We start from the raw sequence: 14,987 nt of genomic DNA on the forward strand, positions 1-14,987 counted from the left end.
AAAAAAAAGGAAACTACTTAATGATCACAAGATTTGAACACACAAAATACACTATTTACTTTCTAAAACAATTCATCAATTTATATAAAAAAATATCTTAAAATAATTAATTCTTTCAATTTTTAATTTAAATATTTTTAATTGTATAATTTAATTAATATTATTTATATAATTTTTAATGTAATATATTTTATTATATATTTATACTATTAATAATGCACCGATATCTAATAAGAATAATTTAGTATAAATATTAAATAATATTATCTTTTTTATTTATATATCTTTCTTAATAAATTTAAAATAATAAAATAACTCAATTATTTTAGGAAAAAATATTTAATTATTTAAAAATACGTATCATTTAATTTTTATCTATCTATTTTTGTTTATTTTTGTGAGAGTTTCTAAATCTTGTAATCATAACATAGTTTCTAATGTAATAAGAAAGACAAAAACAAAAATCTTAGAATAATGTTTGTTTTTAGCACGATTACCCTGTCCTTATTGTTAGTTCCAACATGACCCATCTGCCTAACTATAAGAGTAGGATGTCCTTATTGTTAGTTCCAACATGACCCATCTGCCTAACTATAAGAGTAGGATGTCCTTATTGTTAGTTCCAACATGACCATCTGCCTAACTATAAGAGTAGGATCCCTTCATTTTAAATCTCAAAATAATAAAGTTACCCTTAGCTGTCTACACTTACACCACTGCGACTTATATCAAATTAACTTCCAATTCCTAACCCCACACTATACATACACTATATCACTTACTAGTACTACCTAACCTAAATCCAACAGTCAAGGTTATATTCGTCATTCAATCTCAATCTCTAAATCAAATGGGACCTAACCACTTTTCGATCACGTATGTACCCACCAAAAATAACACCCAATTAATTAATAAATCAAAATTCCGATTAATGTTATTTAATTCACCGGAACAACACACCACCCTCTCTATTCAAAAATTCACAAGACGTCACGGCGCCAACACGCACCTAATTCACACGACCCAATCATATATATCCACGTGTCAAATTCTTCTTCCTTGGTCACACCCTTTTCTAACTTACGTGGGATCTCACACTCGCCTTGCGTTGGTTCAATTTTTTTTTCTCTCTCTCTCTCTCTATATATATATCCAGTTTTTTCTTTCTACGTCGTCGTTTCACCGATCCAATCGTCACCGATCCCGGAAAATCGAACTCGAACGACGAAGCCAAGGGTTCTAGAAATCGGTGTACAACAACTACGACTACCGGCAATGCAGAATTCGAAATTCGAATCCTAACCTCATTCTCTTGCAATTCCGTGTGCAGTGAAACCGCTGGTTCCATGATCTTCAGTCTCCGGGGCCGGTGATGAATTATCAGGTCACTTAACTATCAATTGATCTCGCCGAAGCAGGGATTCTCCCTCTCAAGCTTCTGGCCGGCACCACTTCCAATCTGTTACAATTCGAAGTTTGAAATTCGTGTTCTGGTGAAGCGATGTCGTCGAAGGTCGTTTACGAAGGGTGGATGGTGAGGTATGGCAGAAGAAAAATCGGGAGATCGTTCATCCACATGAGGTACTTCGTGTTGGAGTCGCGGTTACTTGCTTATTACAAGAGAAAACCGCAAGATAATCAGGTGATTTTTTCTTAATTCATGAAAAAACCTTTTTATTTGTTTTTCCCTTTTAGAAAGGGTTAGATAAATTCGATTTGATTTTTATTTTTGCTGTAATTTTAGATGGTTAAAGTTTTAACTTCATGGAATCACTTTATTCTGTGAAAAGGAAAGGGAATTTGTGTATTTGTCTTTCGACTTTTTAAAATTCTTATTATGCTTGGTGAACTATTTTTTCTTTGCATCTTTTACTTTACGAGGGTGCTAAAGAGAAGATGCTGCTAAAAACATTGAGATTATGAAGTATTTATTTTATTATTTATTTATTTTATGCTCTTATATTAGGTTCCTATTAAGACACTGCTAATTGATGGCAACTGTAGAGTGGAGGATAGAGGCTTGAAGACCCATCATGGACATGTGAGTTCTACTATATGTATGTACCCATTAGAGGAATTAAATCTAACCATACAATTATAATGGATTATCAGGATTAGATGTAAGACAATCTTGACAATCCATATATAGTTGTGTGGTCAAGATTATCTCCTCTCATCATGTTTTATGTTGATATGGATTGGAAAATGTATACTGAAGTTGCATGTATCAAGAGTAATCCTGTTAGGAAATTGAAATTCACTCAATGAAATCTAGTGAGTTGATGGAGGGAGGTGATTAGGTGATGTCAACATCAACATGGACTGTTTTTTGACGTGTACAATGTGTTCTAAATATGGTTCTTTACCACTAATGGCATCTAATGAAACAAAGGAAAAAACATGATATCAGCCCTTTGTGTGCCATTAGGTTTACTTACGAAGCTGTGTAGGGTCCCATGAACACCTTCCACGAGAAATTTCTCCGACTTATTTGACTGTTTGCATCTGCTTCACTTTCATAGACATTAGTTTCATACATGCTATCTGACAAGTTTGTTAGTTTTACTTGTATACACTCACTTGAATAAGATGTATATTTCTTCACTTTTTGATGTGTATTTGGACAAGTAACTAGAGAACTCTAAGTCATTGTGTAAAATTGTTAAAAATTACTCCCTGCGGTCTTTCTTATAAGAAACAGTTTGAGTTAAAATTTAGTCAACAAAAGTTGATGTACTTGATCCATATTATGAACTAGATACATCAACTTTTGCTAACCAAATTTTAATCAACTGTCTCTTATAAAAAGAACTAGAGAAGTACATAAATTATGTATGCTTCTACAAGATAGAAAAGATATGTCAACAATTTTGGTTACACATATTTTCTCCTTCATGTAAAGTTGAACGAAACAATTTGACTGAACGTTCTATTTTAAAGCGACATATATTGGGTTTTGGTATTGATAGTCGTATTTGTAGTTATCATATAATTTTCTTTAAACCCTTTAGAGATTTTCTATATTGACAATGATTTTGTTCAGTCTATAATTGTGCCTTTATTTATTAACTTATTTTTTGTGTAGATGGTATATGTTTTGTCTGTTTACAACAAGAAAGAAAAGAACCATCGAATTATGGTGAGTGGATTTTTATCCAATGTACATTTATACTGGTCTATCATTAATTGATTTTATATTATGTTGTTTTTATTTTGCCTTTTTATAAAACAATTTCGCTGTTGCTGATATTTTATTACTTGGGTTGTTGTAGCAGATGGCTGCTTTTAACATCCAAGAGGCCCTAATTTGGAAGGAAAAAATTGAGTATGTCATTGATCAGGTTTGTTTCAACAGGCCATAATCCATGTTCTTAAGTTTCTGGTTATACCTTATATATCCCTGATGTATATTGGCATGAAAAGAGAAAAAAAGAAAAGCATTTATTTTACAAAAATTGGGGAAGGGGGATTGTTATTAATTAAAGTGGCGCTAATGACCATTTTACAACTGCCCTCAAATGAATTTGAACACTGTTCCTTGAGGTTATAAGGCCAAACTCTTACCACAGAGCTGACATCTCATGGATAAAAAGAGAAAAGCATTTTATTTATACATCAATGAAATAATTCCTTGCGATCTTTCTTTTTGTAAATTCATCTTAGTAGGACATGCTTTCTTGTATTTTAAGTTGATGATATTGAACTTAAATGCATGCAGCATCAGGGAGCACAACCATCAAATGGTAATAAATATATTTCTTTTGAGTACAAATCTGGGATGGACAATGGGAAGACGGCTTCTTCCTCAGACCGTGAAAGCCAGTAAGTATTTTTGTGCGTTGTTTTTTCTCCACTTGATTTTGTAGAAGACAGCAACATTTAAAGCTTACCCACTTTCTCTGTAATGTTGTTTCCTATGTGATTGGATCGTGTTTGTCTTCCTTAAGTTAAGATAGTCTTCTTGTGTTCATTTGTCTATTCTTTAGAGATGCAACTGAAGTTATTCAGTTGCACATAATAGACCATGATTTAGTTGTCCTTTTTGTTACACTGCCGAGCTAATATTCCACTGTATTTATTTCTAATAACCATTTTTATCATGTATATCCTAGTTTATTTTCATAACGTCCAGGAATATTGTTGTTGGGTCCCCAGGTTCAGTGCTCAGGAGGATGAAGATGAGCCTCATTCTAATTTGTTAAGAAGAACAACAATTGGAAATGGTCTACTTTGTATCCTTTCAGCTTGTGGGTTTGCAATTACTCTGCTACAATCTATGCTTATACCTTTTCTCTTTTGAGCTGCAGGTCCTCCAGAATCAGTTCTTGACTGGACGCGAGAAATAGATTCAGATTTATCGAATCAGAATGTCAATAATCAAGCTTTCTCAAGGAAGCATTGGCGTCTTTTGCAATGCCAAAATGGTATGTGTTTTCTGCATTCGCCAATACGATAGATCAATTGTTGTGGTGGTGACGTAAATGATAATGGTTTTTCTTCTGTCATTGACAGGACTTCGTATTTTTGAAGAACTTCTTGAAGTTGATTACCTTGTGCGTTATTTTCTGTCTTTATTTTTGTGGTGTGCTACATTTCAAAGAATATTTTAGACATACAACTATCTTCTCTTTGGTTCTTTATGTAGCCAAGGAGCTATAGTAGAGCAATGAAGGCAGTGGGTGTTGTGGAAGCCTCTTGTGAAGAAATTTTTGAGCTTGTGATGAGCATGGATGGGACACGGTTTGAGTAGGTGTTCTGCATAATTACCACTATTTTTATGTTGCTATGTTTTTGTGGCTGTCATTGGATAACATATTGCAGATTATGTGTTATTTCTTTTTATTTCAAGATAAAAATTGTCATGATAAGGGATAGACATTGGTGTTGAAATTTTAAGAGATTGTAACGGCCATCTAATTCTACTTACCTAGTCATGGACAACGTAGTCAAAGCACCAAAAGGTGAGACTAAGGTGCTAATGCAAGTCTCCAGAAGGAGTAGGCTATTCTTGGTACTTTAGGAGTGGCTCCATTACCTTTCAATAAAGTAAAATAACTCCAAAAGCACAGCCATCTGATAGGACTCTGCTAATTATCAGTTATGGAAGAAGGAATGCAAAGGGGTGAGATGTAGAGAATCATAGCCTAGAGAGAGAAAGTGGAATATCCCTTATGTAACTAATTTCCGAATCTGAATTGGCAAAAGGAATGAGGAGTGGGAGAGGATTTTGTTGTAGAGGTGGTATATAACCTGATAACAGAAGTGGTGAGTGGTAGGCTAGGAATTGACAAGACTTTTGGGAGAGATTAGGCATTCTCTAACTGCCCGGGTTGCTTTTCTTTATCTGTAATTGCCTCTTTTCCTTTCCAAATCAGTCTGTTTTCATACTGATACAGGTTTGAATTTGCTTTAATACAGTATAGTTTCCTCTCTTTTCCTTGCAATTTTTCTGGTACCTATCCGCTGATATTGGAACTCTTGGTCAAGGGAGCTTTGAATGGATATTACATGAGCTGCATTAGAGTCTTGAATAGGGAGAGTTTAGAGAAAAGTTTGCAAGAATAGAGGAAGGAGAGTCAATCCATTTGAATGAGATTTTTAGAATTTGGGTTTGGTCTAACTCAACCCTACAAATCTGACTTGTAAGGCGAGCGATGCCTCCCACTTATATAAACACATTTTCAGGCCACGTTTCATCCCATGTGGGGCTCTCAACTCCCCTATGCCCATAATTGGACATCTGAAGCGTGATATGAGCGATCCGATAACGGGTGGCCAAAACGGGCATTCTAAACGTATCTGATATCATCTTAGGAAGTTGGATTGTGTTTAACTTAACCTACAAAACCTTGTAAGGTTAGGAATGCTCTTTCACCTTACAGGCATTCCTCCTCACCTTACAAACTGGTTTTGATGCTGCATACTTATAAACTCTTTTTTCATGGTATGGTGAGTTGGTGACAGAATTGTGCCAAAGTATGAGAACAGAAACTGGGCTACTGAAAAAATATGGAAAACTTGGTAGGATTCTAGGAATCATCCTTTTTTTTTCAGAAATTGTTCTGTTATCATTTCCGTTATATAAAAGCATTACCATATTCATCAATGCAAAACTTAAATATGCCCAACAATTTATTTGGCCATTGGATTGGTTTATTGGTATATTTGTATATGTATATATATATATTGATTTTTCATGTTTTATATAGCTAGGTTTCGATGAAAGTTATGATTATCCTAAAACTTCCATGTTCATTTTTGTTTTCAAACTGCACATAATATGCAATTCCATGATCCTTTGTTTGATGTCATTAAAATTGAAACTACTTTTATTTTCCAACATGGCTTAGAATGCTGAAGCCACGGAATCTTACTGGATGTCAGTAGTTTCTTGGAACCTTAGCTGATAATGAAATATGGAAAAGAAATAAATTCCTTTGATTTTCAGTTCCAGATATTTGATTATTGATAATTCTGTAAATATTTCTTCCATGGACAAAATTTGTTAGCTTCTTGTTGTTTGCATTGTTGCAGATGGGATTGCAGTTTCCAGGAAGGTAGGTTAGTTGAGGAGGTGGATGGGCATACAGCAATTCTTTATCACCGACTTCAGTTGGACTGGTTCCCAATGTAAAGATAATCTAACATCTCCATCATTGATAATAATTTGTAGTTTATACTATAGTTAACTTGATTATTATTTATGCATAAATGGACAGTAGTGTCTTTGGCAGAAGAAGGAACTTTTCTTGTTATCTTGCGATATTATTTTTCTGAGTAAATGTTTTCTTTCATGTATGTAGAGCTATATTTAGATCTCCTATTAAAATCTGAATTGTTATTTGTACCTATGACAAATGATGCAGGACTGGATAAACTATTTGAAAAATGGTTGCACATCCAGAAAGTATAATCATTAATTTTATTGATCCAATGTGATGTGTTTATCATGACAGGTTTGTGTGGCCCCGCGATCTTTGTTATGTACGTTACTGGCGTCGAAATGATGATGGAAGTTATGGTAGGCATTTTGGTTTTTTTGCCCAAAGTTTTCGGTATATGTGATGGCACTGGCTAAGGAAACATAAGTAGAAAATAATAAGTGAATACTTTCCTCATTTAGTTAATTAAAAACATTTAATAGAAGGTATCAAATGTTCCTTTACCAATATCCTTAAGCTACACATTAGCAAACCCCCTATGCTATTAATTTTGAGGGTTTATTTATATTTCTTCTTCTTGCAGTTGTTTTATTTCGCTCTAGAGAACATGAGAACTGTGGTCCACAACCAGGGTGTGTTCGAGCACATATTGAGAGTAAGATTTCTTTGTAGATCTGATTCTATTCTTCAAAGTTCAAGAGAGTGTGTGGTTCATCTTTATTTTCCAGGGGTCTGATGTTCTCAACTTATTATGGAGTGGGATTATGCACATGGCCTCTCTGGTGTTTTGCTAATAGTTGTTTTAAGGGTGTTGCCTCTTTTTACTTGGGTGGATTGAGCAACTTGGCCTTATTTTTTTATGATTGTATTTTTTACTTTCTGAATTTGAGGATAGTCCTGTTTTACCTTTCCCTTCAAGTATTTGTATCTATTATTCTATAAAAGTGCAAGCATAAGACACCATCCAATCTTCAAACCTAATACCAATGGATTTATGTTTGGCAATATCTTAATTTCATTAACATATTTGGGTGTTTGTTTCAAGTTGTTTAAATCCATTCCTGGGAATAACTTCCCTAGTATTATAAGGATGGTAATCCTATTGCTGTGTAGTTTGTAAAAAGTGTTTGGATAATATTTATAATACCTCCTGGAATCATTTATAAAAGTTTGGTCGAGGGGTAATAGTAGGAGTTAAAAAAATAAACCTTTCCTTTGGAGTGAAAACTATGGGAATGTGAAAATAATTTTTTCTCGGGAATTTTTAATATGCGGGAATGATTTTTTTAACCTTACAACAGATATTGTAATACTCATCCCTACCAGTATTTGTTTTGGAAATGCATTTAAATGACTTGAAACAAGCCCCCAATATTATTTTAGTTTACAATCTCTTTACCTTCATAGATGAAAATTGTCATTGAAATTTTATATGTCTAAGAGCGGGTTTCTACAGGTGGAGGATTTAATGTCTCCCCCTTAAAACCTCGAAATGGGAGGCCAAGGACACAAGTTCAGCATCTTATGCAGATTGATCTGAAGGGTTGGGGTGTGAGTTACATACCGTCTTTCCAGCAGCATTGTCTCCGCCAACTGTTAAATAGTGTAGCAGGTGAGTTGATTTTATTGTATGTGGTTTAGAGTTTTCTTATGGATTGATAATGCTATCCCTTCTGCCATCATTGGTTTCTAATACACCTCCCTCTTTCTCTTTATGCGCGCGCACACACACAGATAAACGTACATTCATACACACATGAATGTATGTTAATAGTGAATATTGGACTGGAGGTTGCCCCATTTTGTATGTTTTGAGGGAGGGCATGCTTTGCTATGAGTTTCAAATTGCTTGATTTTTTCCCTCTCTACAGGTTTACGTGAATGGTTTGCACAGTCAGATGAAAGGAATGCTCCTCCACGAATTCCTGTCATGGTTAATATGTTCTCAACATCTGTTGCTTCAAAGAAGAGTCAGAAGCCAAATGATAGTTCTGCTCATTCTACTTCTCTCGATCAAAATGCTGCAAGCAGAAGTTCAGCTTTGCTGGATGAATATTCTGATGAAGACGAGGATTTTCAAATAGCAGAACCAGAGCAAGAGGTATTGTTTCCATTCCCTCATTTATACTGTTGGCCTTTGCTTTATAAACTCTAAGAATGAATACTTTAATATTTCAGGCATTCCAAATTGGTCTTGAGAGTGATGTTAGAAAAACAGGTAGCTGCTTGCTATGCCTAACTTTAATTTAATAACATTATATAACTGATAAAACATGTGCACAAAGCACCTGCACACTGCAATGCATGTACATGACAGGTTTTATTAAATCTAATCATAAAGTATGCTTGAACTGAAGCCTTAGAAGAAGAGCCTGAAGATGAGATTGACTTATCTTCGTTTTCGGGTAATTTGCGCCGAGATGATCGTGATAATGCTCGGGATTGCTGGAAGATATCTGATGGAAATAACTTCCGAGTCAGAAGCAAGCATTTTTGCTATGACAAATCAAAGGTCTTCTATTTTTCTTTCACTATTCTCAAATCAAATTTTTATCATTGTTTCGGTGTATGCTTATTCCTTTATGGTGAAATGTGAAGGTTCCTGCAGGAAAACATCTGCTGGATCTTGTTGCTGTCGACTGGTTTAAGGACTCAAAAAGAATGGACCATGTGGCTAAGCGTCATGGTTGTGCAGCACAAGTGAGAATAAACCTTGTCTGTAATGTTTTACTTGATAAAGATTATTGGTAGGTGATAGGAACTAGGTAACTTGTTGTAAAATTAGGGATAAACCCAATTATAGAGATCATAATCACAGGTCCCTCATTCTCATGCTCACAAAACAAGAAAAATAAAAGAGCACTGCAGAACTTTGAGGGTCAGCAAACCCTGAAACTTACTCGATGACCGAACCTGCTCTCCCATACCTTTCCCTCTTTTAATTGTTGCTTCGTATTCTTTCCCCTTTGTTCCCACCTTTCTCCTTCCTCTCCTTGTAGGCAAGGTTTTAAAACTCATATCCTGCATTTTCCCCTTTTGTCAAATTTCAACGTGGTTTGTCTTAGAAGTTCCTAAAAATTCTGCCTCCAAGAGGATCCACCTTGTCATTGAGGTGGAGTTCTAGCTGAGTGCCCTTTATTAAGTGAAAGGAGTTCTACCAGTTTCACTTTGCTTGAAGTGCAACAGCCAAGTGATGATTAAAGGACAACAATTTCTGTCATTCCATCCTAGCTACTCCTTATTGATAGGGTCTTTAGGGTTATCACTTTACCATATTGTGTGAAAATATTAGAGACCTATGTCAGGCTTCTTGTCACTTGCATATATGAAAGGGCATAATATGCATATATTTTCAATGCCACTTTTTATTATTACGGGAAAATTATATTGATCTTCCTCGACGTTTGCTCTCATTACACAAAATGCCCCTCCTTTTTTCGGCATAACACCAACTCTTAATTCTAATAGTGCTTGGTAGCATTTAAAAATTTAATGAAATTCCATGTGAACCTTTTGTTAAGATCTATGTTATTGGGCCACCCACATTTTCTATACTTTAGATGTCTAGTGTTAGGCATGAGGGTGTAGGGATCCCCCATTGACTAGAAATATGGTTAAAATATTACTTATAAAGCAAGAGTAATTCTAACCTCTTGAGCTAGCTTTTGGAGTTGAGTTGAACTTAACCCAAGTTCTAATATGATATCGGATCTATTTGGGGATCTGTTATTGAACCACCTACCTACATTTGTCCACGCTGTAGATGTCAAGTGATGGCCAATGGGTGTGAGGGTGTGTATAGATCTCGGTAATTGGGCCACCTCAATTTGTTCACCTTCTAGGTAATCCAATCGTGGGCTTGAGGATGTATGAGATCCCATATTGACTAGAGATGAGGTTGAAGTAGTCCTTATAAAGGTTGAACAATTATCACTTTTTGAACTAATTTTTGGAGTTGAGTCAGGCTTAATACAAATTCTATTACCTTTATTAAAAACATGATATGATACATGGCTCAATCTCCTATTTTTTTGGAAATTATTGTCGATACCATTCTTTGTTCTTTGCATTTTGTTTTTCCTTTAATATAGAGTTGAAATTATTCATAAAAATTGGATCTCTGAACCAAATTTTTGTCTTGAATACCTTTCAACCTGCCTAACACAATGCCCGCCACAGCTTCTCCTTGTCATCATTGCAAGGTTGCTTTAGGTGGTGAGTACTATATGAAATGTATACAATTTGATTTGATACTATTGTTTGGTTTCATTAAATGCTATATGGTTTCAAAACAACACACATCAGCATGTGGTTTAAACACTGCACTGCAGACCAAGCAATTCCCCAGAAACCTCACCCAATCACCTGTGGTAGAACCACAGATTAAGGGGACAGTTTTTTCTTAAATAGGAGGGTTATCAGTTGTAACAAGCGCAAACCTTAGTGTGGTGAATTTGATTTCCCTTTTATTATTTATAATTTCAAGTTGGTGGTGTTTGTTTATTGTGGTTTTTTGTTTGCTCTTTGAGGCTTTTGCTGACAATAGTGCTTATTGTTTGGTGTCTAATGCAGGTTGCATCTGAAAAGGGATTTTTCTCCATTATCATTAATCTTCAGGCGAGTTTTTTTTCCTTCATCTCTATGAATCAACTTTGAACTACAAAGACTTAGAGTTTTGAAGTAAATTAATGCATGTTGTCGGCTGCAGGTGCCAGCATCAACACATTACAGTATGGTATTTTATTTTGTGACAAAGGAGTTAGCTCCTGGAACGCTCTTGCAACGCTTTGTTGATGGCGATGATGAATTCCGAAACAGCAGGCTTAAGCTCATCCCATCAGTCCCAAAGGTATTCATTTAATATTGTCATCACTGTATAATCAATGACGGGCAACTTTCACTGCCTTCTGTGAGTTAATTTTATGATGTGTGGCAGTAATGTATCACTGTTGTTCATCACAAACACATTTGTAATCTTATGTTTCCTGCTACCAACTAGATGCATATGTGTTTTGGCTTGTCGCAATTCACATGCCTTAATATATCTTTTTGTTTCATCGACTAGGATTCTCTTTCATTTTTTCCACTTTTATATTATGAGCTTTTCTTTTTCCGTTGGTTTTCTATTTGTAAATTATAACTACCATCTTTTGCCAAAGGCCAAAGAAACAAGCATATGTTTTTAGGCATATCATTCGTTATTGACTTTCCAACTAAAAATTGCAGGGTTCGTGGATTGTACGCCAAAGTGTTGGAAGCACTCCTTGTTTACTGGGAAAGGCCGTTGATTGCAACTATATTCGTGGTCCCAAGTATTTAGAAGTAAAATTTTATTAAATTCATCTACACATTGTCTATTCTTGTTGTACGGAGTTTTCCACTAATTAATGATGTATGTACCCTAACTTGTTTGCCACGATCTAATGAAATAGTTTTTGTCTGTAGATTGATGTTGATATTGGTTCTTCTACTGTTGCTAATGGAGTTTTGGGGCTGGTTATTGGTGTGATTACAACTTTGGTGGTTGATATGGCTTTTCTTGTACAGGTATGTTTTTTATGATGTAAATTTCACATGCTAGTAATGAGCATCTAAGCAAGTCACACGATTTAAGTGGGGAGTGTTTGGATAGACCTATTTAGCTGCTGCATTCAGTATGGAAAATTTTCCTGTTCAAATTTTAAAAGTATAATGACTTGGCTTTCTCATTTAATAAAATCCTTGATTTTAGTTGAATTCTCTTCAGATGGTTGTGGGTATCTAATATTGGTGATTGTATAGACCTTCTAATTGAGAACAAATCTGTCTTACTATTTCCCCTAATTTTACCAAATTTCTTTGCTTGCCATTCTGTAAGTACTAGTAGGAGTTATAAATACTTAATTATTACTTTTGTTGGAGGATTTTATTGATGGAATGTTGAATGAGAAATTATTTTATATATTGTAACATACTACTATGCATGGACATGTGTGCTTGAGGTAAAATTTGTACTTCGTTCTGAATGTGGGCTTGACAAGTTCAAACAAGAGAATTATTTTGACGATGTGAATTAGTTGACAGTCTATTGATATCATGTCGGTTATATATTGTGAATTTGTTTTGTTTTGAAACTGATAAGATTGTTACAATTGACATTAATAGGCAAATACTTCTGATGAGTTGCCCGAGAGGCTTATTGGAGCTGTTCGTGTTTCTCATTTAGAGCTCAAGTCTGCCATAGTCCCTAAACTGGATCCAGATCCATTATGACGAACCAATTCTTTTCTATTGTTCTTTTATACAAAATCATTTGTTTGCAATATGCTCTTTTGTATCATTTTTCATTCTACTGGGATGTAGGTTCATTGTTTTTTCTTATTCGTTCTTTCCCTGAAATATTGAAAGGAAAATGTTCTTCTCTTCTCTTTTTTTTTTGTTTTTATGTATTTAGTTCAGAGCCAAGCTGATATAGGATCTTCATATTCGGGTATATTTCATCTGATAATTAAATTCTTTTAGCTAAAAATTCGAATTATTATTATTATCATCATCATCATCATAAACATAAATATACCATAATGAATTAAAGCAAAATATAATACGTAGACTTTTATGTGAAAATAATAATAAATCGTCTAATTTAGTTGTTAATAAGAAATCAGTTTGAAAAACTAATTGAAAGTAACAAGAATTCATAAAGTTATTCATGATTAAAACTTACAATTTCTTTGAGAGAATGAGGGAATTGCAAGGGAACGATTGACAAACTTTTTTATTGTTTTTTGAATGCCTTACATTATAAAGGACCACTTCGTATTATAATAGAAGGATATGTCTTAGATTACAATAATGTCCTTGCACTAATTTACGTTGATGCCCTTACATAATTTAAATAGCATTAATAATTCAACTAACTTTATTAAAGAGAATAGTAAAAAGCTTAATAATACATTGCAAAAGTCAAAAGTAAATATAATGTTGTCTGCCTTCATAATGACATCAAGATAATGGGTTATCTTTTGTCAAAAGTAGCCATCATGCTTTGTCTGAGAATTTTTAATGCCTTGAGTCCCGAGTATGGTCACATTTTTCCTTCAATAATTCTATTAATCTTTAATAATTTAGATGTCACATTTTTCCTTCAATAATTTCGAAATTCTTTAATAGTTTAGATTTATTCTATTCCATAGCAATCATCTTCATTATGGTATCAGAGCCTTGTTAAAGGACTCTGAGGAATTGAATTATATTTCTTATATTTTAAACTTACGTTTTTAAAATCTTAATCATCTAAACGTTGGTCAGCTGTGGTTGATTATGTTATTGTTATGACCAAGACAATTATCAAAATAAAGAATTACAAATAACAGAAATAGAAAATAAATTACAAAATTGGAACATGCCTAACATTAAGTATAAAGAAATATATAAAACTAGTACGTTTGACAAATTTAGATCTCAAGAAATTGGTCATACATTAGAATCTTCCAAATCAATAGTTGAACATCAAGAAACTATTAATTTATTAAATGAAGAAATAATTGATAATCATATCAAACAAGGATTTCATTATATTCACTTAGGATTAATACAAGTTGCTGTTAAACCATTACATACGTTAGGACTAAATACCCCATATTATTAGTTTTACGTGATAATAGAATTAATCTCTCTCTTGGGCTTTACGGCTTACCAACAGAATCAACCACAGCTGACCAACGTTTAGATGATTAAGATTTTAAAAACGTAAGTTTAAAATATAAGAAATATAATTCAATTCCTCAGAGTCCTTTAACAAGGCTCTGATACCATAACGAAAATGATTGCTATGGAATAGAATAAATCTAAATTATTAAAGAATTTCGAAATTATTGAAGGAAAAATGTGACATCTAAATTATTAAAGATTAATAGAATTATTGAAGGAAAAATGTGATCATACTCGGGACCCAAAGCATTAAAGATTCTCAGACAAAACATGATGGCTACTTTTGACAAAAGATAACTCATTATATTGATGTCATTATGAAGGCAAACAACATTATGTTTACTTTTGACTTTTGCAATGTATTATTAAGCTTTTTACTATTCTCTTTAGTAAAGTTAGTTGAATTATTAATGCTATTTGAATTATGTAAGGGCATCAATGTAAATTAGTGCAAGGACATTATTGTAATCTAAGATCTATCCTTCCATTATAAAAGGAAGTGGTCCTTTATTATGTAAGACATTCGAAAAACAAAAATAAAAAAATTTGTCAATCGTTCCCTTGCAATTCCCTCATTCTCTGAAAGAAATTGTAAGTTTTAATCATGAACAACTTTATGAATTCTTGTTACTTTCA

The 14,987-nt window shown here is 33.7% G+C and overlaps 1 protein-coding gene across 2 annotated transcripts; it reads left to right on the plus strand.

The window, feature by feature from the left end:
- Window positions 1-1,088: 1,088 nt before the first annotated feature.
- On the plus strand, window positions 1,089-13,134 carry LOC101490237 (protein ENHANCED DISEASE RESISTANCE 2). Of its 2 annotated transcripts, none has more exons than XM_004512363.4 (22): window positions 1,089-1,642; window positions 1,967-2,041; window positions 3,086-3,139; window positions 3,273-3,341; window positions 3,719-3,822; window positions 4,156-4,223; window positions 4,308-4,424; window positions 4,513-4,553; window positions 4,646-4,746; window positions 6,535-6,630; window positions 6,957-7,021; window positions 7,246-7,317; window positions 8,119-8,274; window positions 8,534-8,763; window positions 8,841-8,880; window positions 9,020-9,174; window positions 9,261-9,362; window positions 11,235-11,279; window positions 11,371-11,511; window positions 11,889-11,984; window positions 12,108-12,209; window positions 12,807-13,134. In XM_004512363.4, the coding sequence occupies exons 1-22, from the start codon at window positions 1,502-1,504 to the stop codon at window positions 12,912-12,914; spliced, it is 2,178 nt and encodes a 725-aa protein (XP_004512420.1). In that variant the 5' UTR covers window positions 1,089-1,501; the 3' UTR covers window positions 12,915-13,134. The 2 variants fall into 2 exon arrangements, with proteins under 2 accessions (XP_004512420.1, XP_004512421.1); XM_004512364.4 differs by having other exon boundaries at window positions 3,276-3,341.
- The last annotated feature ends 1,853 nt before the right edge of the window (window positions 13,135-14,987 follow it).

This window comes from Cicer arietinum, chromosome 8 (genome assembly GCF_000331145.2).
Source record: "Cicer arietinum cultivar CDC Frontier isolate Library 1 chromosome 8, Cicar.CDCFrontier_v2.0, whole genome shotgun sequence".
Classification (NCBI taxonomy): domain Eukaryota; kingdom Viridiplantae; phylum Streptophyta; class Magnoliopsida; order Fabales; family Fabaceae; genus Cicer; species Cicer arietinum.